The sequence below is a fragment of the Anabrus simplex genome, chromosome 1, assembly GCF_040414725.1.
Source record: "Anabrus simplex isolate iqAnaSimp1 chromosome 1, ASM4041472v1, whole genome shotgun sequence".
NCBI lineage: Eukaryota > Metazoa > Arthropoda > Insecta > Orthoptera > Tettigoniidae > Anabrus > Anabrus simplex.
Window position 1 is genome coordinate 494357878 of NC_090265.1, and position 27198 is coordinate 494385075.

The 27198-nt window shown below is 37.5% G+C and overlaps 1 protein-coding gene across 6 annotated transcripts in view; it reads right to left on the reverse strand.

Moving 5' to 3' along the window:
* The window catches only part of LOC137496932 (NADH dehydrogenase [ubiquinone] iron-sulfur protein 2, mitochondrial-like), a 215474-nt gene that overhangs the window by 79600 nt on the left and 108676 nt on the right, over positions 1 to 27198 (reverse strand). For all 6 annotated transcript variants that reach the window (XR_011017528.1, XM_068225029.1, XM_068225030.1 and 3 more), the window contains one exon: positions 11638 to 11757. Coding sequence is in view for 5 of the 6 variants with exons in the window: in XM_068225029.1 (XP_068081130.1) it covers positions 11638 to 11757 (120 nt within the window). In the remaining variant the exon portion in view is untranslated. The remainder of the gene's footprint in view (positions 1 to 11637; positions 11758 to 27198) is intronic.

Here is a 27198-nt window from a genome sequence, read left to right on the forward strand (position 1 = left end):
TGGCCTGGCACGTGAGTCAACCTCCCCTGCTTGACAAGCAGTAAAGAGAGTGCAAAACATGTGTTGGCCTGCGATAAGAAACAGGTTCAACAGCCCTATACTCTGCCACTATACCTCCACTATACGAGGACAGAATGACATAATTGGCGTATCCTGCTACGGCCGTGCAAAACACATCAGGTCCTGAAATATTTGGCTCAGTTATGGGAAAACTAATAGGACAAGGTAAAAAGTACATAGCATATATTGTGAGATGTATTTTTCTTTGCCGACTAGCAAGATATCTGTACGTATACCCCTAACATCCTACATATATACACACGATATGAGTAAAGAACTGGAATCACAGACAAGGATATTTGCAGATGATGTTATACTGTATGGAGTAGTAAATGAATTGCAAGATTGTAAGCGATTACAGTGGGAGAGAGATGAACCAAAGTCAAGTTGTTTCACCAAGAGGAAAAGTCCTCTCACTTTTAATTATTGTGATGATGGGGTGGTAGTACCTTATGGAGAACACTGTAAGTACCCAGGTGTTAATATAATGAATGATGTTCATTGGGGTAATCATATTAACAAGGTTGTTAAGAAAGGTTACTGATCACATGGTTATGAGAGTATTTTGTCATATGTACTGTACCTGACAGGGACATGAACCAAGTACTAGTGATCAAGGGGACACGCATTTCTTTGTCTGGTAGTGAGCCTGCAGAAACTTGAAACTTAGAATGTTACAGCTGTGGCAGAGCTAGGGAATCTCTGGTTGAAAATAAGGGAGAAGTCGCCCCACCACACGTTATTGGCGAGTGGGAGAGGTACATTTTTTAGCACCATAATATGGGAACCATCTTTAAAACAGCATGACCAACTTCATCTTCTATGATAAAGGAATTAACGATTTTTATAATATTGTGCTGTACAATGAATCAAAAGAGCTGTCTATGATTGTGAATTTATTTAGAGTGTGTGACGTCCCTTATGGTAATAATCTTCTGTCAAAAGAAGGAATAGATGATTACATAATAGAGGAGAGTTACAGAGACCATGTGTTGAATATCTACACACTCTCTTGACAAGGAGAATCCTGTGAGTGAGGGGAAAGTTGAAGACAGTTATTTATTACAGGAGATTCTGCAATCGGATTTTGTACAGGTGAGTTCCAATTATATTATAAGATTACTGGTCACCTGGTTATCATACTATTGCATCTCAAATACACCGAGAACAGGGTGTATAGGAAATTTGAAAGGGGGGAAACTTCTCAGCTAATATAAGGCTTTAGAAACGTCATCCGGGGCAGTTGGTGTTTTCTTCTCGCGAGAGACAGATGTGTTACATAAAATCAGCTTCATGGTCCGTATCGCACTTACACAGATTCACAAGTGAGGACACTTCCTCTAAAGCATTGATACTTTGTCATTATATGAATTTTTCATCTAAACAGTGTTATGTGGCTGAAGATGTTTATAATATACGAAACATGTACCACTTTCAACCAATAAGCTGCCTTAAGCAATTTAGTATCGACAAGGTGGAAAATAAAAAATACTTAGTTGTGAAGACAGACGTGTGTTGGTATCAGGCTCTAATTTCCTTTGTTTGAGTACTGTTAAAGCAGGGAAACAGATTATTGGAGTGGTATATGAAGTGAACTAAGAAGAGGGATACAATTGAGTGCACGGTTAAATGTTTTGACAACTTGTGAACAATAAATTGAACTCATAGAATTATTATTATTATTATTATTATTATTATTATTATTATTATTATTATTAATAATAATAATACTACTTCTGTTGCCCGAGATAAAGAAGGGAGATGCGCAATATTACAAGCATCACTATGAGTAGTGATACAGGGGTTAACGTGGAGTCGTGCTGTTAATAAGCTGTACGATATGAGTAGAAATACCCTGTATAAATCTATTTGATTCCGGGACATCGAATCAAAGATCAGGTCAATTAGTGCATGGTGACGTAGACAAACAGAACTTGTATTAACTCTGTATGTATCTGTGCTTTAGATACTGAAGATTTCCAGTGCCCAGGACTATGGATATTAGCATTCGCAGCCAGCAGATAGAATCAACAACTATCAACATGGGCATGAGTCAACACTAAACCTCAGGATGGACGTCCCCTACCTGACTGAGGTGTCATCGAGGGACAATAAGGCCCTTCTGCATGACATGAGGGGTACGGAGAATTCATTTTATAATGCTGTAGCTATTAATTGATAGGGAACTTTAGTTTGTTAAATTGTAAATGTGCAAAGGCATGGCACAGAGTTTATTTAGTAACAAGTCTGAGTGACTTGACTTGTAGATAAGGGAAAATTTGTTTGTGGGAAGGATATCCTTTTCCTTGGGGTTACTTTTTTGTGTACTTGATTTTAATATAATGGTGAATTTAATTAGTTCTTGGGATTGATTGTGTAAGAGGGGCTGGTATTCAACCGACTGACCTATCATGAATACCAAATAATATTTTTGTATATTATCCTTTGTTAAAAGAAGGAAGTTGCTGTGAAATCACCCAGAGAGCCGAGCGGCAAACTCCAATAAAATATATAGCTAGGTCCCAGTTTACATTTTCTTCATTGTTTTTCATGCATATAAAATCATTAGTAGGGATTTCAGGTCCTCTGCAAACATCGTAGATCCCGGGTTTGGCTCTGGGTGTATGAGTGGGAGTCTTGCAATGTTGAGACTGGTGAGTTGTGTTTCACCTGTGTTGTGTATATAATTTCTGTGTTTCTCTTGAGTGTTTATGCTTTTAATTGTGTTGTGATGTTATTCAGCATCGACAATGGTGTCTACCATTGGTCCAATGGGTTTGTGTATATACAGGTGGGGGTTCAATTTAAACCCAAGGCATCTGAAGTTTGTGTTTGTTTATGTTGTATTATCTAAGATTATTCCAGTGAGAAACCAATTTATGTTAGATTAGGTGTCACTCAGATTTGTTGCTTTTGAGTATTATGATTTTGTTTGCCCAGTAAAATTGGGAGCACCTTCAGTGATTAATACTTGATGTTCCGTACACGTGAAGTCATGAAGAAGATTCGTATTGAATGGTTATACTCGGTCTTATCCTTAAAATTTGAACAATGCTCAACAATCTGAAACTATGTGAAATTCTATTTATGTATTTGCCTCATATATTTGCGTCATTTTTCATCATCATCAGGATTATAATAAACCGCCTTGATTTTTTAAAATTGAGAAGATTGTTCTTATTCTATTGTAGTTATATGACACCCATATACTCCTACCCTTTATGCCGTTAAGTGATTCATATTTATTTGATGTCCACCTGATTTTAACCCAGTTAATGACACTGTAGATGCATCGCCGGAGACTCTATGGGTAGGGGATGGATGGAGTACGCTATCTTTCACTTAACCTGAACCTTGTAAAACCTTAAATTATGATGTTAATACATTTTAATTATCCTTTATTAAATGCTAAGTACGACTATTCCCTGTAAATATGTACTGTAAATTTGTATAACCGTAAGGAAGTATTGTGAATACATATAACCTCAAAATCTGTATAGTCGAAAACTGTAGAAAAATCTGTAATATTTGTATATTAGGTGTATTCTGCTACAACTCTGATATACTTGGAGGTTTCTGGAAACTTACTATGATGTTTTCTTATTCAGATACGTGTGGACGCTTTAGGAATGTTATGGATTTCTCCATGTGTGTTTGTAAACTGTAACTGAACATTTGAGTTTTTCCTACTCCACTCGACTGACCAGTCGACAGTTGTTCAGGCATGTTCCATTGTAATAACATTTCCAGAAGTCGATATTTCTAGACTGTTTGTCGAATGGTATATATATCGAGCTGACAGACTGGGTGAGTGAGTTTGCATATTCAGCAGTAAGATATCGGAGTGGAAGGACGTGCATGCTACACTACGAAGCAATCACTCCGTCCACCACCCCTCACTTCCATTGGCTACAAGCACTTCTGTGTAGATCTGCGGGTCCTAAGAATCGCTTAGGCCACCTTTCAAGCTCTAAGCACAAACTGTGCTGCCAGGTATGCTCGGTTTCAACCCCCGCTGGGGTAACACTGCAACTTCTGCACCATCACACTATGGCTGCTTCAGACGGCTTTGGGAAATTTGGGGCGCTGCTTGGACTCCCCACCGCTAGGCGCAGTTTGTGCGCACACCACCTCCGGCACCACTGCGGAGCTAGGAAGATGACCACCAACAGAGAGATCCACCCCGCGTCCTGAGCTAAAACTGCCCACCAAGAGGAGTAATTTGTCAAAACCATCCACACATAGAACAGTTTGGGTCTTATCATGGATGAACCACTTTAAAAACAATACCTGACCCGAACTAAACTTTGCTGTGGCTCAGGGCCTTCCCCACTGAGACTTGCCAATCTACTGCTGAATAGGCTGATAATCTTAAAGGTTACCACCAAATGCATTACAATAGCTAGATAGAACCTACCACTACCATTCCAACCCCCTCGTGGGGCCATCAACAAGGACAGCTTATGTTAACTTGGAGAGACATGTGGCAGGAAAACAGATGGTGGGAAGACAAAGAACCCACTAGATGAACATCATAAAGATGGACATTGAAGATTGGGGAACTACACTGGAAGATGACATTAACATTAGAACGTATCTCAGTAAGACAGAGTAGAAGATGCTCGCCAACAGTATCCAGGAAAATGAAACATTAAAATGATGATAATGATGATGATGAAGCATGAATTTATGACAACTATTCAGATTGAGTCTAGTAGGATACTTAACATTTTGAGACTAAGAACAAAAAATGTATTGGTTATTTTAATTCTTTTCTATATGCTATTGAAAATGCTCTTAAGAATTTTCATTTCATACTGGTAAGTACTGTATATCTGAAAACCCAATTCTTTGTTTAAATGGTTAGTATTGTGGATGTCAATTCATAGGGCCCCAGATTCAATTCCCGGCTGGGCTGGGGATTTTAATCATGTTTAGTTAATTCCTCTACCTCAGGGACTTGGTGTTAATGCACATCTTCACCTACACATAACATATCACACTACTAATCACCACAAAAACATGCATTAGAGAATACATTCCTTCAAATAGGGTTGGTGTTAGGAAGGCCATCTGGCCATTAAAAAAAAAGGGCTTAGTCTACATTATCACCAACTTCAGATAACTGAAAAAAAGAAAAGAGGCCAGGAAAGGAGAAAATTCTCTTAAGAATATCTGACACATGATCCACATGAACTGATAAAAAAATGTACCAAACCTGAAGACAAAATGTATGAGAAATCTTTAGGATTATAACCATTAAAATATATTTGTATTTCAACAGTCATAATATTAAAACAACATACTTTATATTTCTCATTTTGTGTGCTTGTTAAGACTTAAAAAATAAACAAGCAAAACACTTGAGGAATAAATAAATTTGTCTAGGGTGTAAATAATTAAATCCATTAAAAACATTAAAAGCAAACAATCCACATATCTCACCAAAATTAAAATTCTCATTTATTTTTTCTATATTCACAGAGGAACATTAAAAATACCACAGTTTTTATAGGTTAAATTCATTGGTTTTGCAAATGCTTGAAATCATAATGGACTGTATGCTTAAAGTAGAATGTAGTAAATGCTAGTACGGTTCTTCAAGTAGGTAGAAAAAGGTTCAAGAATTCAAGAAGACAGTATTTAATTAATACTTGAGGTAAAAGGTACAGTAGCTAGTTTTCAAGTCTACCCAGTAGCAGCTTTAAAGGTCAACTTAGTTGTAATCATGGCGACGTTCATGCAAGTGCGTGTCCCTAAGGTTTACAAGATATGTTTTTACAAAGCATTATACCGATTTGAAGAGCATCATATCAACATACTTACAGAGATTTTCTTGGGTATTTCTCATGAGTCTTGAGGAAGGCCCTTTCATCCAAACAGAAAATGGAAATGTTTTTGCGGTATATTGGTGACCCCAGTTTTGGAGTTGAAGATAAAGGTGTTCTTCAGGCGAAAGTGAGCAGAACAGTTTCAGAGGTGAGTAAAAAGATATGTGATAATTGGGAAGACTGGATAAATTTTCCAGCAAATATCAATGAAATTGAAGTAGCCAAGAGAGAATGTCAGGAAGAACAAAACTTTCATTTCACATTTTGTGCTTTGGATTGCACTTGCGTGGAAATAATGAAACCTGACATTTATATATGAATACATTAACAGAAAGGGGAAATTAACAATAAATGTTCAAGCTACTTGTTACATAAAAGAATGTTTCAGAAGTGTGGATGCCTAGTGGCCAGATTCAGTGCTAGACAGTAGAATCCTAGCTAATTCTGGTCTCATCAACAAGGTTTCTACATTCATAGCAAAATTGATAAAATTCTGGCTGATTCAGGGTATAGCATAACACCATGCTTGATGACACCATATAAAATTCCCACCAATTATGTGTAGAAGAAATATAACAAGGTTCATGCACAAAGTAGGGTAGTAATAAAAAGGGTTTTCAGTTGAAAAGGTGATTTTCCATTATAAAAATAAGGTTCAATCAATCAATCAATCAATCAATCAATCAATCAATCAATCAATCAACCAATCAATCAATACTGATCTGCATTTAGGGCAGTCACCCAGGTGGCAGATTCCCTATCTGTTGCTTTCCTAGCCTTTTCCTAAATGATTTCAAAGAAATTGGAAATTTATTGAGCATCTCCCTTGGTAAGTTACTCCAATCCCTAACTCCCCTTCCTATAAATGAATATTTACCTCAATTTGTCCTCTTGAATTCCAACTTTATCTTCATATTGTGATCTTTCCTACTTTTATAAACGCCATTCAAACTTATTCGTCTACTAATGTCATTCCACGCCATCTCTCCGCTGACAGCTCGGAGTGGGATTTAATTATTTCTTCATTTAAAAGAATATAACCATTATGTTTTGTTATATATGAACATTCTTATTAACTGACTGGCAGCCATGAGTTTGATACTACACTGCCAACTCTATGTTGTACCTTATGTTTTTACCTCTGGTAACACGATTACGTGTTTTTTCTAACTCAGCCATGATGAACACTCTTATATATTTTCACGCTTCTTTTTATGTTTGAACATTCTGATTGACTGACTGGTAACAATGATATCCTAATGATTTTAATTATTTCACTACCAGCTCTGTATTGTAGCCTACTTTCTGTTCTTATCCTCTGTCTCAACTCGATTGTGTTTTTTCTCTTAGCCATGTTGTAACATTCCATGTTTTTTCATACTAGTTTTAAGCCTATTTTCATTTTATAAATATAAATGTTGATTCTTAGGGTGCCATATATGTTAAGGACACTAGGTTCAGGGCCCTGACCTAACTTTAGGCTAAGATTTATTTTCGGCTTGAGACAATATTAAATAGTGTGAGCCTCCCTTTATAACCTTTTTGGACTGGACTTGTGCCATGGAAAATTTGTGTCTATCGGCTTTTCGCCAACATACCCTTTTTTTAAGCTAATGTATGCTGCGCGCCATTGTCCTGGCTTCGTGTGGTTGCGCGTAACTGCACATGCGCCCGCCTGCTACCAAGAGACTTGCCTCCACCTCGCTTCTGACGCGAGAGCCAGTTCGCTTGGGGCAGCCATCATGAACGTGAGTGTGATTGAGTGCTACGCCATGGAGTGGTGGATCATCTTTAAACCGCCGTAATTATTTCATTAACGGGGATTTTCCCCCGTAGAACTAGTTGGAGACTTCCTACCATTTCCTCCGATTATATTTTTGCAACTATATTTCTCCTGGATTCTTGCTAACAAGGTCTTGGTTGCTGGCCGCGTGACTGCATTCTTTTCAACAATGGCCAGGTTTGGATTTCTCACAATTTCTTCACCACCAAAGGTATGTACCAGTGTTTGAAACATCTTAAGCGTCGTCCAGAAGAGGATTTTGGTATTTTCGGCGATTTCAGGAAATATGATGATGATAATAATAATAATAATAATAATAATAATAATAATAATAATAATAATAATGATTTAAACTTCGTCGTTAAATTGGTACTTATTGGCGTGTGCGGTTATGAAAGTCTGAAAAACAGTTTCGGCAACTAATCACATTAATGTGGAAGGTCCACAGTGAACTGAATTGGGATTTTTTAAATTAAAATGAGTTTTTTTTGGCACCTTAAATTGTAACTTTCCTTGTGAACCAAGGTACAGTCTCCAAGATAGCGGGCTTAACTTTCTTTGGGGTTTCTGTTTGCCTTCCTGTGATTTGTTTTCCCCTTCGTTGGGTATGTTTTCTTCCCCCCCCCCCCCCCCCCGGGGGTTTTCTGTGAATTAATTTCTCTTGCCGGTTTTCCTCCTTGTTCTTTGGAGGCGTTGCTTTTGTTTGGTTGTTACCTTGGCAACGGTTTTGTGTGGGTATTGTTGTCGGGATTTTGATGTAGTCTGGCGCATGGAGCCTGTGTGGATCTTGAATTATATATTTCTGAGTTGAGTGTATCGTTTACTGTTTTAAAAGTTATTAATTAATTTTGGCCACCCTTTAATGTTGTGTTACCTTTTCTTGGCCCGGGTGGTTGTGTATTTCTACGTAAAATTTCTATATATCTTGGAAACTGTCCTCGGTGGAAATTGAACGAATTAATTATGGTAATCATGGGAAGCGGCCGCGTTGAAAATCAATTTAACTGAAAACCTTGTTAATTGAGTATGGTATTTTTAATTAATTAATTATCCGTGATCGATCACATTTTTATTCAAGGTAGTATTTATGTAAGGAGGTCAATTTGTTTTCCATTGTTTTCAAATCACATTAGGGTACGGAGGTCATCCTTTTCTTTTCTTTTGTTGTTTTCACAATAATTATAATTTATTATCTGTTAAAGAATATCTATTTCCCTTAATTGTTGATTACTAATGAATTAATTTTTTTAAACTATACCTGGTATTTTCTGATTCATTTTATTAATTGTTATTTACTTTTCCCCCTTTTCAACTTTACGTTAGATTTATTTACTGATTATGGTTTTACTTCTTAAAATAAACATAGGTTTTCTCAGCTTAATGATTTAATTTGTTACCTCCAATTTACCTTTCAATTAAAGTTCTTTAATTCCATTTAAGTGTTGGTTTTCATTCGCCACGTTCGGTGGAGCACTGTCACCGATTTTCTTGAGTATTAGCTTCCACGGCCTAAAGTCGTTTTCCTCCGCTGCTTCCGGTAAGTGTGGTAACTTCATCCTTTGGTAATTTCTATGGTTTCTTGTTATTTTATTGTGCTCGGACCTTTGTTGTCGTTTTTCTTGTGCCCATCGTTCTCCCTCGTGTTCGCTTAAACTCTTATTTTGGGGCGGACACGCTAGCAACCTTCTCACCGGGGTCTCTACCTCTCTCTTTATATCTATCTATCTCTATCTCTCTCTCTCTTTCTCTCTCTCTCTCTCGCTCCTTTTCCCTCTCTCTTCTCCTCTCACTCTGGTGGGTAAGGTTATTGACCCATCATCCCTAGGTCGTACCGGGGACCTAGAGGGTGGTGCCGGTTAGAGGCTGATGATGCTTACTACTGTTAAGCGAAACATGTCCCATCTTACAACGCCTGTTGTAATGTTTATTTCCTAAATATAGGAAAAATAAGTATTGGAAAGGTTGTGTTAACTATTATTCTTGTTTTAATGTTCATACCACTTAGTCGAGCAGCTCTTCTTCTTTCTCTCAATTCTTCCCAACCCAAACATTGCAACATTTTTGTAATGCTACTCTTTTGTTAGAAATCACCCAGAACAAATCGAGCTGCTTTTCTTTGGATTTTTTCCACTTCTTGAATCAGGTAATCCTGGTGAGGGTCCCATACACTGGAACCATACTCTAGTTGGGGTCTTACCAGAGACTTATATGCACTCTCCTTTACATCCTTACTACAACCCCTAAACACCCTCATACCCATGTGCAGAGATCTGTACCCTTTATTTACAATACCATTTATGTGATTACCCCAATGAAGACCTTTCCTTATATTAACACCTAGATACTTACAATGATCCCCAAAAGGAACTTTCACCCCATCAACGCAGGAATTAAAACTGAGAGGACTTTTCCTATTTTTGAAACTCACAACCTGACTTTTAACCCCGTTTATCAACATACCATTGCCTGCTGTCCATCTCACAACATTTTCGAGGTCACGTTGCAGTTGCTCACAATCTTGTAACTTATTTATCACTCTATAGAAAATAACATCATCCGCAAAAGGCCTTACCTCCGATTCCACTCCTTTACTCATATCATTTATATATATGAGAAAACATAAATGTCCGATAATACTGCCTTGAGGAATTGAGGAATTCCCCTCTTAATTATTACAGGGTCAGATAAAGCTTCACCTACTCTAATTCTCTGAGATCTATTTTCTGGAAATATAGCAACCCATTCAGTCACTCTTTTGTCTAGTCCAATTGCACTCATTTTTGCCAGTAGTCTCCCATGATCCACCCTATCAAATGCTTTAGACAGGTCAATCGCGATACAGTCCACTTGACCTCCAGAATCCAAGATATCTGCTATATCTTGCTGGAATCCTACAAGTTGAGCTTCAGTGGAATAACCTTTCCTAAAACCGAATTGCTTTCTATCGAACCAGTTATTAATTTCACAAACATGTCTAATATAATCAGAAAGAATGCCTTCCCAAAGCTTACATACAATGCATGTCAAGCTTACTGGCCTGTAATTTTTAGCTTTATGTCTATCACCCTTTCCTTCATACACAGGGGCTACTATAGCAACTCTCCATTCATCTAGTATAGCTCCTCTGACCAAACAATAATCAAATAAGTACTTCAGACATGGTACTATATCCCAACCCATTGTCTTTTGTATATCCTCAGAAATCTGATCAATTCCAGCCGCTTTTCTAGTTTTCAACTTTCGTATCTTATTGTAAATGTCATTGTTATCATATTTAAATTTTATTTCTACTTTGGCCTTAGTCTCCTCCTCTATCTCAACATTATCCTTGTAACCAACAATCTTTACATACTGCTGACTGAATACTTCTGCCTTTTGAAGATCTTCACATACACACTCCCCTTGTTCATTAATTATTCCTGTAATGTCCTTCTTGGAACCTGTTTCTGCCTTAAAATACCTATACATACCCTTCCATTTTTCACTAAAATTCGTATGACTGCCAATTATGCTTGCCATCATGTTATCCTTAGCTGCCTTCTTTGCTAGATTCAATTTTCTAGTAAGTTCCTTCAATTTCTCCTTACTTCCACAGCCATTTCTAACTCTATTTCTTTCCAGTCGGCACCTCCTTCTTAGTCTCTTTATTTCTCTATTATAATAAGGTGGGTTTTTACCACTCCTTACCACCCTTAATGGTACAAACCTGTTTTCGCATTCCTCAACAGTTTCTTTAAACCCATCCCAGAGTCTGTTTACATTTTTATTTACCGTTTTCCACCGATCATAGTTACTTTTGATAAGATATCACCTTGTGCTATGGTGATGTAGAAAATTCATTTGGTAGTCAATTTAGCCAAATATAGCAGACTGAATTCTGGGTTAATTCAGGTTTTATATATTATAATTGTTGTAAATGTTCTTATGTTAAACTTAAAATGTTACACAACACAAACATCTTACCTGTCATAACAATCACCATTAGTTCCCAATGGGACATCAAATTCCATTTCATCATAAGCATCATATGGTTGTGATTTTCGAAGGTCCCACTTTATACCAGAACCACGAAGCATAACTCCACTGGAAGGAAAGAAAAAACTTTTCATACTGTATCATACTTCACCTCACAAATCACTGTTTTTAATAAAAACAATATAGGCCTACGAAGTATGAATAGAAAGATGTTATAATATATAATGCAGTATTATGAGAAGCCTTTCCCATGCAGTTAGGGGTGCGCAGCTGTGAGCTTGTATCCGGGAGATAGTTGGCTCGAACCCCACTGTCAGCAGTTCTGAAGATGGTTTTCCATCGTTTCCCATTTTCACACCAGGCAAATGCTGGGGCTGTACCTTAACCCACTTAGAGCCAGGAGCTGATCTGGTCGGCCGCTCACCATCAGCTGGAAGAGGCCAGAGCTCCGCCTCCACTCTACTACTGTAAAGTGCCAGGCCGTTTTCAGTGGAAATACATGTATTTTAAAATTTGCGCATATCTACCAGTGTATAGCAAATACCGGCATGAAATTTGCTACATATCGACTACATAGAATGAGCAACTGGTTTAGAGTGATATAAAGAGTCAAAAACATTTTATTGTTGATGTATAGTTGTCGATAATGTTTATTTTTAGGAAGAGAAAAATATTTTTGCACTTTCTCTCCCAATATCTACTTTGAAAAAATCATTTATGATACAAAAGCATATACGTAATTATGTATAATGTATTTCTCAATACAAATCTATAGAATAACTAATTTGAACGAGAAAAATAAAAATATAAAAAATAAAAATTCAGACATATGTCACTAGTAAAAACAAGACAATTTTACTCACCGATAAAATTCGCGTACATGTATCGATGTATGGCAAATACTGACAAGAGATTTTCTACGTGCGGACAACATAGTATGAAAATAATTCTTAATTATTAAAAAAATAAAAAATAATATTTGATATTATAGTTTTTGTTTTCAGCATAATCTATTCCTCGTTCTCGGTCCTAGTATCTATTTGAAAAAGAATTTTACAATACAACAGAATATACGTAATTAAGAAATCTATGGCACCAAAGCCCTGATTTACTTTGGCCTACCAAGCGACCACTGCTCACTTCGGAGACCTGCAGTTTACGAGGTGAGGCATGGTCAGTGAGACGAATCCTCTCTGTCATTATTCTTGGTTTTCTAGACCGGGGTCACCCTTTCATCCTCAGATATCTCCTCAATTGCAATAACTTAGGGTCACTTAGATTGAGTGAACCTCGAACCAACCCTCAGTACCAGGCGAAAATTCTTGACCTGGGCGGGAATCGAACCCATGTCCTCCGAGTGAGATGAAGGCCAGCTACACTTGACCCGTGGGGACCAGTATTTACGTAATGATAGAGGACTATATGTGACTATAAGGTTTAACAGAGAGAAAGTGAAAAGTAAATTTAAGTATGATATGGGCGGAGAATCAGACGGAGGGGCATGCTTAGGTCCAAGAAGTTCCTTAAAGGAGACAGGAGGTTGAGGAATGTGTTGTCGTGTTCATTGGGACAAATTTCCACAAAATGTACTCCAGAGACATCATCATCTTCGTTATCACTAGTTTCATTTAGCACCATATTCAGAGTAGCTTCAGTGCCGTTAGAAACATTTAAACGTCTCTTCTTTAGCTGCAGTGATTCCGCGGGCGTGTCCGGTAAAATTTCGTCGCTAATCTCTGACCTAAATTCACTATCGCTATCCGATAAATCATCTGCGTTAACTTTACATTGTTCCAAATACTGCATTAATTTATCATCATCAATACTTGCTGAAAAAATATTACGTGAACAACTAGCCATTTTGATGTCACAATTCCACTCACTGCAAAGAGCAATCTCCTACTGACCAGTTAGCGGTATTTGTAAACACAGGAAACGACTCTTGTGAAAGCTATAACACCCTCTTAGAACTTCCAAAGCAAGGTCAGGCACACAATGATGTGTAGCCCCTTTACTACAGGTTGTAACAAAAGTATTTACGTCACTATAGGTTGCCTCAAAATTATGTATATCACAGAATTTTAGGCCGGCCGATGTTATCGGCTCTGGCAACTTCCGACTGGATTTTAAAAGGCCGACCTGATCGGCTTGGCAATTTAAAGGGCGGGTGCTCGCACTACCGCCTGGCACCAAGAGAGTTAATTAAGGCCACGGCCACTTCCTTCCCGCTCCTAACCATTTCCTATCCCATCGTCGCCTCAATGTGTCGGTGAGACGTAAAGCAAAATCTAAAAAAATATTAGAAGCCTATCTCCTACCTAACTATCATTGTACTTGTCATTTCAAGAAAATAAGGCCCCTTTAACATGGCCACTATGAGACCCACTGGTGGGTTATGCAAATTCTTTACATCCAGACAGTGAGACCCACCGGCAGGTCTCATGATGTATTGTAAATAATACTTTTTTACAACTTACTTTACATCACACACACACACACACACACACACACACACACACCCTCACACAGATAGGTCTAATGGCTATAGGATAGAAACTTGATGGTTTATTGAAGGTCTAATGGCGACGATGTGATAGGAAAGGCCTAGGAGGGGGAAGGAAGTGGCTGTGGTCTTAATTAAGGTACAGCCCCAGCATTTGCTTGGTGTGAAAATTGGAAACCATGGAAAACCATCCTTTAGGGCTGCCAACAGTAGAGCTCAAACCCACTAGCTCCCGGATGCAAGCTCACAGCCGCGTGCCCCTAACTACACGGCCAACTTGCCTGGTATAAATAACAGAGCCACACCGCATGTCATTCACAGATTATACTTTCATACTGTCTGGTTCATTTGTACAGAAGGCATGATGTGGACATGTAAGGGATACATAGTGTGATTTGTTGGGACAGCAAGAAGTCATTGAAATCTTTTCATTGTATTGTGAAAAATTCATGTATTTGTTTTAAATTGTGTTGGAAGAAAAAAGAATTTTGGACTAGTAAACGTTTTGAGGATTATTAGTATCAAGAAAATTAATTTTGAGAATTATGAAGAAAGAACTGATAAAATCTGAAAAAGAATGACGATTTTGATATTTTGTAGACTTGTGAAATTTTTGATGTTTGTACTTTTGATTGGTATTTTGTAAACTTTTGAAATTTTTGTGGTATGAACTTTTGATGCAGGGGATACCAGCATGTGCCAATTTTAGAAGGACGGTTCTAGTTGTTTCCGGTTTCATCAGATAGAATGATCTCTAAAAGTGTTATCATTGGATATAATAACAGGGGTTTCAATAGGTGATTGTGAGTGTCAGGGTAAATTCAATGGCCTGATTGGCTATCCGTGTTTCAACATTTCTGGCTTCGGGCTCCTCACGAGAGCGAAGCAAGCATTCCACGTCTTTAACATCTGACCGACCTAGCGAGCGGAAACACTCGGCGTCCGCCCCCTGTCTGGGGATGCCAGCCTCCAGGATAAGCGCTATTATTTACTTGTGTTTCAGCCTTTAACTTATTTTAATGTAACTTTTCACTGCAATATAAATTATCATTCATGTGTTGGAGTTCACCCATGGTACCCAAATTCGCCAATTAAATCATCTGAATGACTTAGCTTTTCAGCTAGTCATCATGTTTTATTTTCGGAGGCAATTCCCTTTTCTTTTGGTGAAGTATTTTGTAATTAAAATGTAAATATTTCTCTTTCTTGGTTTGTGATCTTGCAAGTGGCATGTAAAAATTTTATTTTCCCTTGGGGTTGCCTCGCGTAACTCAGTGTTAGTTTCTGTGTTGAAGTCTGAAGCTCCTAATATTCTAACAGTTTGATTATTTGGTTGTTCTTGTTTTTTAATTTTATTTAAATGCCTTTTGTATTTACCCCCTTAATTTTTGTTCACAATGTTACTTGTTTTGCCTCGTTGTTCATTTGATGTTGTACCTTTGTTTTCTTTGTTAATTTAGTAAAGAGTTAAGGGTGATTGTCATGTACCTATTTTTCCCCACAATGCCATACATTCACATGGACCTCGTAGGGTTCCTTCCACTGACCACTTCCTGTCATTAGTTGCCATATATTTTACCTCATTTAATTTTAATCTGAAGATTGATTTTATTTTTCTAAATTGAGTTTTTTAAATCTCCAAATCTCAACTGTTTCACAAACTATACTGCATAAAGACCACCACCAATTTCAGTGAGGTTGCCAGCACATCACAGAGGGCATGCCAGGCAGTCTCAGCACACCATGCACCTTGACACCTCAAGGCTACACTTATGATATTTAACAGTATCTAATATAGCCATTAGAGTTCAGGGACCCCCAAATTTTTACTTTGTTCCTAATGAATAAGCTCTGAAAACAATACACCGTCATCACCGTGTTAATGTATTGGTTGATTAAGAGTTAAATATTGCCTGAAAATTCCTACTTCTACTATTCTTACTGTTTCTTTTCCCATTTGTTTCTGTACCAGGCTTCAACAAGCCTCCTTTCAGGGGACACCATCACAGAAAAAAAAAAAAAAAAAAATCAAGATCATCATCATTAACTAGGATGACCCGATCTGGAATCAGGAGAAAGGTGGCATTTTCCTCGATGAAAAGATTTCATCAGGTCAGTGATAGGTTAAATCATAATTCTAGTGAACGCAGAAAAATAATTAATAACCATATCTATATAGGTAATTTTACAACAAATTAAACTTTTTTTTACATGTCAACTTGAACATTATTTAACAAGTTCTTTTACCAACCTAGTAACATATAAATAGCTGCAAATCTGTTTTAGATGAGTTATGCACACATTCTTATGTTTTTCTAATGATTGATTTATTGCTCAAGAAAATGAAAAAAATATTATTATTGTTCGACAAATTTGACCAATATCGGTCCCTTAATTGGTCTGTATTGACTAATTTCATATAATATTCAATGAGTGATTGTTTGGTCCGCCCTGTCAATATATTATCAATATCTGATTTTATACAATGTTTCACACATACATGTTTCGGGAGCTCCAACTCCCTTCATCAGCAATTTCTACATCAACATCAACATTCCCCATGTTTCAAGATCTAACATTATTCTGTTTTACATGAAACACCATAATATATAACGCTATCTTTAACCCTTATACACACAGTGTCAATTTCTTGATGATGTTTGTTTTAATGGAACACATTAAAACATAATGGAACACTTTAAAACACTTATAAAAAGTTTAACTGGTTTTTCTTATGTTGTACAATACTTTAAAATACGTATTAAAACTTGTAGCTTGTAGCCTTAGGTTACCGCAATCCTACGTACTAGTAAGTGTTTGGCTGGCGAGCGGGTAGGCTTCCTCCGCTTCAACAATTTATAATAAGAAGAACAAATTCAAAGACGTGACGAGAGGTTTGATCCACCCTGTTTAAAATCTAGTCCAACAACAGCAAAGCACAACTTCTGGAATAATATAATTAATTACACAATTAAATCCTAAGGTGTCATATAATTGAATGATAAATTAGCTTATCCTAGAAAGGGTTTTAACAATAACAAGATGAAGATTTTAAATCTGGTAGTATGATAGTTGATTTTTTAATGGGCCTTCGCTTACGTGGAATACAATAGAACAAACAGTAACAAGAAACATTTTATAGTGGCCGACTCTTCTAAGAAATCCATCTGAAGTTTTAATACATATTTTAAAGTGTTGTATAACATAAGAAAAACCAGATAAACTTATCATAAGTGTTTTAAAGTGTTCCATTATGTTTTAATGAGTTACATTACAACAAACATTATAAAGAAATGGACAGTGTGTGTATGTGGGTTAAGGATAGTGTTATATATGATGATGTTTAATGTAAAATAGAATAATGTTAGATCTTGAAATATGGGGAATGTTGATGTTGATGTTGATGTAGAAGTTGCTGATGAAGGGAGTTGGGGATCCCGAAACATGTACATGTGAAACATCGTATAAAACCAGATATGGATAATATATTGACAGGGTGGACCAAACAAACACCCGTTGTATATTATATATAGTACTGTTGTTGCTGTTGCTTTGTTTTCCATGGGTCAGAGGGGGAAAGAAGCTGTGGGTCAGACACTGGACAAAAGAACACCAAGAAAAGTTTAAATTTGGAATATATTTTCAAGTTACCTTTCCTTTTCTTTACTTTGGTAGATAATTTTCTCAAACAATAACAACAACAAATACATTTTGAAAGAGAGGGTAATGAAAAACGATTAAGGTTATAAGCTTAGTATACAAATTGGGGAAGAGAAGCTCCCATTTTTCACACAAGACTAAGTCTTTACCTGACCAATAGGGCTCCACATTTTGTTATAGAAGGCAAACAATGAGGCTTTAGCCTTTACAAATTAAGAAACTCAGCAGAGGTAATATCGAACCTTATTTGTTCAAATTAAGAAAGAAGCAGAAGCTTCCATAACAAGGTTGCCAAGAGGGGAATCAAAACTTCAACTTCAATGTTACATGCCAGAAGGGTTTTGAACCCTGAATTATGATTTCAATGGCCCAAAGGCCCATTTAGGTACCTCAAATTATACACATTTCACAACAGAACACATCTTATTGCACTTAAAAGCTTAACTAGATTTTATACTCGCTACCCTTATTTGATAGGGAAGCCACATACAAATAATGGATTGAATGATAAAGAAACACAAGAGCCAAAGCTAATACTATACGGCCAAGAAATGGAAAACAAAGGTTAAGTGAAAGGCCAAGAACAAAATAAAAGGGATGCTAAACACCTCAAGCAATTCCGTGACATGACTTATCATAAAACCCAATGGGGCAGAAGGCTCAGTGACACAGAGGATAAGCCACACTACAAGGTGACTAAGACTACAAAGAAATAAAGTTAAAAGTCCGAAACACAGGGTAGAAATTTAGAGTTAGAAAACTTAGTCACCAGAAAGCAAAGTGAATAAGGAAAATGAGGGTATACACTCGTACGTCTTAAATTTACATAGTCCCTATAAGCAGCTTACAATATGTCTGTAGACAGTCTAGAAAACCTACATAATACAACTTAGAATCCTGCATTAAAATTAAGGTAAACGCAGCACATCCTAAAAGTTACATGCTGGAGGAGAAGGCTGGTATCTTCCCTTCACCACATATAGATAAAGTTTACATAATTAGGAAATGTCTGACTACCTCACGCTGCTGCTATATTGCCATCACTGCCCCAGCCTTCTCAGTCTCTGTCTATGTTGCACTCTCCCCGTTCTGATCAAGACTCACTGAATATATAGGGATAGGCTGGGTGCTGACTGGTAGAAAATGATGTTAATAGGCAGTAGTCGGATTGGTTGAAAATGGCATCACAAGGCAGTAAACTGATTGGTTGATCATGTCATCATAAAACAACAGTGGCAACTTACAAAAAAAAGACACTCGCCCAGTACGGGCCACCTAATACAGAAACAATTTTCAACTAAGTAAACATAACAGTAGTGACATCTTGTGATACACCAGTAAATTACATGGAGATAGTAGAGTTCAGCTAGTCTCTGTGAAACTTCAACACTCAGGCATTAAAGGGTTTGCCTGCAACTAGGGAGAGGCTGTACTACCATTACAATTACTATCAATCGCATGGTATATATTTACATTTTATAGAAAAGAAAAAAGGAAAACATGAAATGTTTTGATTCTTAGCTACAAATGGCCCTTCTGTTTTTTCCTAAAATTCATATGACTGCCATTTATGTTTGCCATCATGTAACACTTAGCAGAGATTTTCTTTTTGCTAAATTCAATTCCTAATAAGTTCCTTCAATCTCTCTTTACTTTCACATCCATTACTAACTACCTGTCCGGCTCCATGGCTAAATGGTTAGCATGCTGGCCTTTGGTCCAGAGGATCCCAGGTTCGATTCCTGGCCGGGTTGGAGATTTTCACCTTAAATGGTTAATTCCCTTGGCTTGGGGACTGGGTGTTTGTGCTGTCCCCAACATCCCTGCAACTCACACACCACACATAACAGTATCCTCCACCACAATAACACTCAGTTACCTACACATGGCAGATGCCACCCACCCTCATCGAAGGGTCTGCCTTACAAGGGCTGCACCCAGCTATAAATAGCCACATGAAATTATTATTATATTAACTACCATATTTACTTAAGTATTTTCCCCACATTCTTTTCAAAATTTTGAGTCAAGGAATTGAGGGAAGGTAAAATTGTGATGTTTTCTGAGTTTGAGAAAAAATTGTTATGACATTTTACAGAAAAATTTGAGAAGTACTGACCTGTAGGGAAGAGATGTTAATAAATAACATATATTTAATGATGTAACTCAATGAATATGTACATAAACAAAGGTATTGAGCTAAAACTTGAAATAATGTTGCTTTTCACTTTACACCGTGTTTCTGCAATGCTCACAAAAGAGAGAGGCCTGCTTTTGGCTTTAACAGCACACTCGTTCTACCACACTTTCAGCCACCTGCCAACAAGAACAAAAATCCATTCTAAAAATATCCATGCCTTTTGAGAAAGCACTGCACAACCTTGGTTTTGAGTGTAAGTTAAACTTTATGCTCTATCTGGCAAGTATAATTTTTGCCATAATTTCTTTCTTGGCAGTCAGCTCTACAGCTGGGAACTCAGCACAATATCATCCCGCAAGCCCGTCAGCAACTCGAGATGGCTGGTCAGCTGATCAGACTACTGCACACTGGATAGTACAAGCATTTTTGTTACAAGAAGTGACAATGTAGAACGAGAATTAAGTTGTCATTGCCACATGTGGTGATTGAAACTGGCTCCATTTTGACTTCGCATGTTTATACTCGGGTGTCATGTTAAGACTCAATGTTAGCCCCTGACGGGACGTACTCAGCCTGCACAGCCGAACCGTTATGCAGCACGCCGAAGATTTCGAAACGGTGTAATCTGGCTTTGAGTTCAGACTACAAAAGAACAAACTATTGGAGATCTGCAGAACGAACGAACTGAACTAGTAGCGTTTATGACGTACACTACAAATACATACGAAGAGAACCGGGCAGTGACGATATCGTGTAGACAGCGGGAAAGTGCACTTACAAGTGGTTATCTTGAGAAGAAAATTACATGTATAGGTATTTTCTGATATATACTTGTGGATAGTGTTTGTGCGTACTGTACCTGTGAAATCTGTGTATTTCGTTTGGTGTGCCCAACTATAGTGTCTATTTAGTTACGTGCCGCGTGTTTGTTTAGTTTTTCTTCAGTGTAGGCAGGCCTACTTACATAGCATTATAATGAGCAACGTCAAGCAATACTCGTATTCTGAACATGGTAAAAGCTATGAGTATAATAAAAATCTTAGGCAACATGTTTCTAAAGCCCATCCAGAGAAACTAGATGAAATTGCGTCTTGTTTAAAGGACGAGATATCTCTTCCGCACCAGTGTAAACTTTATGATAAACAATTCACGCACAGTTATAATTTAAAATGCCACGAGCGCCAGTGCCACACAAACTTAAATGGAGGACTTGAGACAGAGGATAAACAATTTCCTTCTTTCTCAAGCTCCCTAGAATGGAAACAGCACATTGAAAGCAAAACATGTACACGGTATGTAAAGAAAAGGGGTTCTTACACTGCAACAGATAACATGAAGAGACATTACTATGTGTGTCATCGATCAGGCTTTTTGTGACTGAAATTAAAGGCATCAGGCACTTGAAGCTTAAGGGAAGCAACAAAGTTGATGAGATGTGTTCAGCAAGTATTCGACTAATTGAACACAAAAATGGAACGCGTGAGGTAAAATATGTTCCCACTCACAGAGGTCATCAAAATGATTTAAGCCATCTTGACCTCACAGATGTAGAAAGAAAAACATTAGTGACAGATATTGCCAAACAGATTCCTTTTCAAGCTATTCTGGGCCATAGGAAGGCATGGCATCTGTAGAAGAAACAACAGTCCCGAATGACCCAACAAACTATACAGCAATGGACTGTGGCAACATTTCTCCTCACAAGAATTACCAGAAGGTGACTTGAGTTCCCGAGACCACAATATGGGGAATCAAATCATGCCACCGTCAATAAAACCAGAAGTACCTATATTAGATGGAAGAGGAGCAGTTGTGGGGAGCAACCTTCACCTGGTGACAGTTACTATCCATCTAAAGACTGCTGGAACCTGGCCCTGGAAGGACAAACTACAACTCTCCAAACACAATAATGAGGTGGTCCAGCAGGATTTCTTGACATTAGCAAGACCCAGTTTAATTGTTACTTCTTCCTGTTTACTTTTTACATAGTAATGATATTTTATTGTGTAATAACATTTTAATGAAAAAATAATTGTAAAATAAGGTTTAATATACAGTAATGACTCAACCTTGAGATAATTGTACAAAATGGCTGATGATGCTCAACACAATGAGCAAAACATGTCCCATTTAATATTTTTATTGTAGTAAATGTCCTTTTAGAGACAATGCTCATTTTTATGTATTGAATAAGGTGGATATAAAAACAAGAAATTGTAACTATTATTAGCAAGGCCATCAAACAAATTTAAAATGATAAAGTTCTATGGTTAGATAACATTACTACTGATTCAGTGAAGACCAATGTGGATCTTTGCAGATATCCTACTTCCAATATTCAGTGGAACCACAAAAAGCTACCTATGGACTGGAAGAAATTTCTGCTGATCAAGCTGCCAAAGAAAGGAAATCCCACTAACTGAAATAAGTGGCAAGACAACAGTTGCTTTCCCATCCCAATCAAGGTCCTTGACAAGTTGTCCTAAAACACATCAAGCAGCATGTGTTCCAAAAGCTGACAAGGGATCAAGGAGGTTTCAGGGAAGGCCACTTCTGTATGGACCAGATAAATACCCTGGCAAATCGTCATGAAACAAACCACAGAACTCCACTCATCACGTAGTATTCATTGACTTTAAGAAGGGCTTTGACAGCACTGTGAAAACAAAGATGTGGAAACGTTCAGAATCCTGGAGGAAATTAGCAACATTTTAAGAAACATGTATGCCACTGCACTTGTCAGGTCCAGAATCAAGGATTGCTTTCTGAACCCATCTCAGTCACCTGGTGTAAAATAAGTATGTTTGTTGTCACAGATTCTGCACCTAATGGAGCCTGATCTTGTGATGAAATGACACTGAAGGAAAACAGAGTTACACAGTGTGGACCAACAGATCAGTTAGAAGATTTCGACCACAGATAATGCCAAGAATAGAATCAGTAAGGCACAAGGCACTTTGCAATAATGCAACCCATATGGAAATCAAGAAAGCTTCTTATTAATACAGAGTTGTGAACATTCAAACTCAAATCTGTCCGACGGTATGGTTGTGAAATGTGGGGACTAACCAGGGGCAACCTCACAATTTTTTTTTGTAAACAGACGTCTGAGCAACAACCAGGCGATATGGTGGCTGTATGTTATTTCAAACGCAGATCTGTGGAAAAGTACAAAGCAAACTGCTATCAATGCTGCTGTACGATGCAGAAAATGAAAGTGGATCAGGCACACACTAAGGAGCAACACAAATCTCTTTGACAAACAAGGGTTAGAATTGAATCTTCTAGGGCAACAGATGCAGAGGCAGACCGAAGATGATATGGATGAAAAGCTGTATGAAAGAAGTGAGTAAGGAGGCACAGAAAACTTGGCTACAGATCAAGGCCATGACACAGAGTATTTTACTGCAAAAGGTTGTTGATGCTTTATGCTGCATATAAAAGCTACAAAATTTGATGTTGGTGATAATGTTCTTTACAATGTATTTCATAATTTTAGTCAGCAATATTCTGGAGTTCATTCACTCAAAGACTAAGAACCTACAATATTTAAATTAAATAGGGGTGGTCTTGCACACCTAGTAGCTAGGTCAGTGAGTGTATAGTATCATGCAACATTTGATTTAGAGTAACTATGAACATTCTGCTTTGAATGTTTCAGATAAAAAGCAGCTGTTACTTCAGTTAGATATGAGTAGTTTGGAATGTTGTGATATGATGATGATGCTTGTTGTTTAAAGGGCCCTAACATCTAGGTCATCAGCCCCAAATGTGATATCAGTGGTAGTGTGTTAGATGAGGTATATGTTTGTGGCCTGTTGTAAAGGAAATGGGTTAGAATGTTTTGAAATATATAGGCCTAGTCAATATGCAGGTAAATAACTACACAGAATTAAGCAATCACTGTTTTCAGGATTTTAATGCAAAGAGTAGGAAGTTATGAGCATCACAGTAAAACTGTTGTTTGTAACATTGATAAGTAATATCTCTCTCTCTCTCTCTCTCTCTCTCTCTCTCACACACACACACACAGAGAGAGAGAGAGAGAGAGAGAGAGAGAGAGAGAGCGAGGAACATGTAACATGTGATACAGATTTGAGGTCCTTTATTTAATCATGAACTGTATTTGCCATCATCGGCCAAAAGGAAAAATTGCTACAAATCTATATTAACATAATTTTAAATTATATGTATATACAAATTGAACCATACTATTAAACTGTTTTGTGTATTAGGTGTACACCATAAAACTTTTTTATTGAAATTACTAGCATATTTCTTATGAGATATATTATAATTTGTTAATTCTGTAAAATCTTTTGGATATGAATAATTAAAACGTTGTCAAGTCCTTGTAGTTACTGCAAAGTGCTGATTAAGCATCTAGTTTAATTAATAAAAAACCTTTTTACAGCTGCATAGACCTTAAGGGCATACAGTTTTTCTTGGCCAATTATACATTCTAGTTACTAACGCAGCTACATTAAAATCAATTCGGCTAATATGATTTTGGAACATTGAACATATTTGTGCTTGGTATGGAGGTTCATTGCAGTATAAATCTTTGGTAAAATCTCTCTTTAAAATTACAGCTGCTTAGATTTTAAGGCACTCAGTGTTTCTTGGCCAATTATACAATTTAGTTATTGACATAAAATGAATGTTAGCAAACTTCCTTGGTAAAATATGAAGTTAAATGACAATCCTTTGTAAATATACAATGGCTTTTAATAATATTAATATGCGTTTATAGTCTATATATTGTAATGTTTATAGCGTCCGCCATGCCAAGTCGCTACGTGCCGAGCTCGTCACCCATCGCCCCACCCCCTTAGGCTCGAGCGCGCCAATCGCGAGCAACAAACAAGTGTTGGGCGGGCCCTTCTCTCTTCTGTCCGTGGTCGCGCCGCATGGGACGACGGAAATTACTCGACGATTAATCTGGAGTCTTCCATCTCACGAGGTTCCTGGAGACATCTAGCATCCGGACTGTTCTGGAAGGCCCAGAGCAGGTATATAAGGAGAGGAGTAACTTGGAGTGACAGTCAGTGAGAGTTAGACGGAGTTAGTGAGTAAGAGTGAGTGAGTGAGATTGAGTTCGCTGGAGCGCAGTCAGTGATGGCCTGGGAGAGCGCAGCCTGATGAATTATCTGCCTGTTGGAGCTGAGGACTCGTTCCTGTTCCCCTGACGTCGTGTGTGTATACACGTCCCTTGTGGCTGGCTGCTGGTGAAGAACCTTGGGTGTTCTGGGGCGGCAAAGAAGGGAACACTGTGTGGTGACGTGTAGACTGCGAACAGGGTTCAACGGATTGAGTGAACAGCGGATACTATCCCGACCTGCAAGACTGACGTGTAGGCTGTGGACCGTGACAGCGCTAACGAGTGTGACTGAATGGCTGAGTGAGTGTAGTATAAATAATCGGGGACTCTGTGTGTATGTGTCATTGTAGATGGGACATGAGAAACTAAGAGAGAAAAGTGCGAATCGTGTGTGTAACCGTGTACTTGTGTAACTTGTAATCTAGGCTATCGTCTGTGTGTGTGTAAATCGGTAATTGTAGTGCTAAGTTAATAAATCTTAAAATAGGACGCTACCAGGTCCTGTACTCAATTATTTATTTACCCCACCGACATGTTACAATATTTTAATTGTGGTGTCCTTAATTATGGATAGACTTGATAAAAGTAGACTGGTGGACTGGATTTCTTAAAAAACATTGCGTTCAAAGGATTTTGAGATTCTAGAAATATCTTGAACCAAGACGGACCTAAAAGAAGGAATGTATTACGTATTAGCGTAACAGAAACTGAGATAAGGAAAACACTTTTGTTTGTAAGTAGAAACTCACCTCGAGCACCAAGTTGTCAAGAGTAAAGTCGGAGAGGAACTGCCTTCCGAAATGACAGTCAACAGACTGCAAGCACCAGCGGAGGGGTGGAGCATGTTATGTAGGGGAAGGGGTGATCGCGGTAATTTGAGACCATTGTCTGGGAGGGTGTGGATTATGGTGGGGGGTAGGGGAAGGGGTGATCGCGGTAATTTGAGACCATTGTCTGGGAGGGTGTGGATTATGGTGGGGGTAGTAGGCAAGCATGTTATGTATCATTTTGTATACTGGTTGATTTATTGGTATTTTAAGATTGTTAATTACTGAAATGAGTGTATAAAACAATATTGTAGGTTTTTCAGATGAATCATTCAGATTGTAGTTAGGGTTGTATTATTGATCTAATAAGATGAAACATTGCTCTGTTAAGTCAAGTAAAGGATCTTTCCCCATTATTTTGATGACATCTATATCCTGATTGATATCCTGAAAACTATGTTTATAGTCATTTATGCGTTGTCCTATTGCTGAGAATCTCCTATATTAAATGGCATTGACATGTTCATTATATCTAATCTTAAAGGATCTCCCTGTTTGCCCAATATATGTACTGGCACATTTGTTACAGCGAAATCTGTATACGCCCGATTTATCAAAGGAGTTAGAAGCGTTGACTAGCTTAGAGTTATGGAATATATCGAGATTTCTGTTATTAGTTCTAAAGGAAATATTGATATCTTTCTTCTTAAATATTTTTGTAATTCTGTAGATGTTAGGATTAAATGTGAAGGTCGAGAAGGTCGAGAAGGTTTTTGATTTAGTTATTTATTTTTGTAAATTGGATTTCGGTTGGTGCTTAAACTTATAAATTATTTGTTCTATAAAACTATGGTTGTAGCCATAGTGGGCTGCAATGCTACGTATTGTGTTAAGTTCTTTATTTAAATCTGATTTCGACATGGGAATGCTAAAAGCACGGTGTATCATACTATTATAGGTTGCCCGCTTATGGCCAGGAGGGTGTATGAAGTCTTGTTGAATGGTTGTAGCGGTGTGTGTTGGTTTTCTGTAGATCTTATACTAAAAAGAAAACCGAAGTCGAGAGATGGTTAAATCTAAAAAGTTAAGGGTCTTGTTTACCACAGATTCTATTGTAAACTTGATGTCTGGATCAATATTATTATGGTGTGATAGGGTGGTAGATGCATCAGAAATATGTTGGTCAATGATAATAAACATATCGTGTACAAATCTGGACCACAAAAGTATGTTATTAAATCTCTTGTCTTTCTCTATTTTTGTATGTTCAAGGAAATCTAGGTATATATTGGCTAAAATGCCAGATGCTGGTGAACCCATGCCCAGTCCATCTTGTTTGTATATTACCTTATCGAATATGAAGTAGTTACTATATATT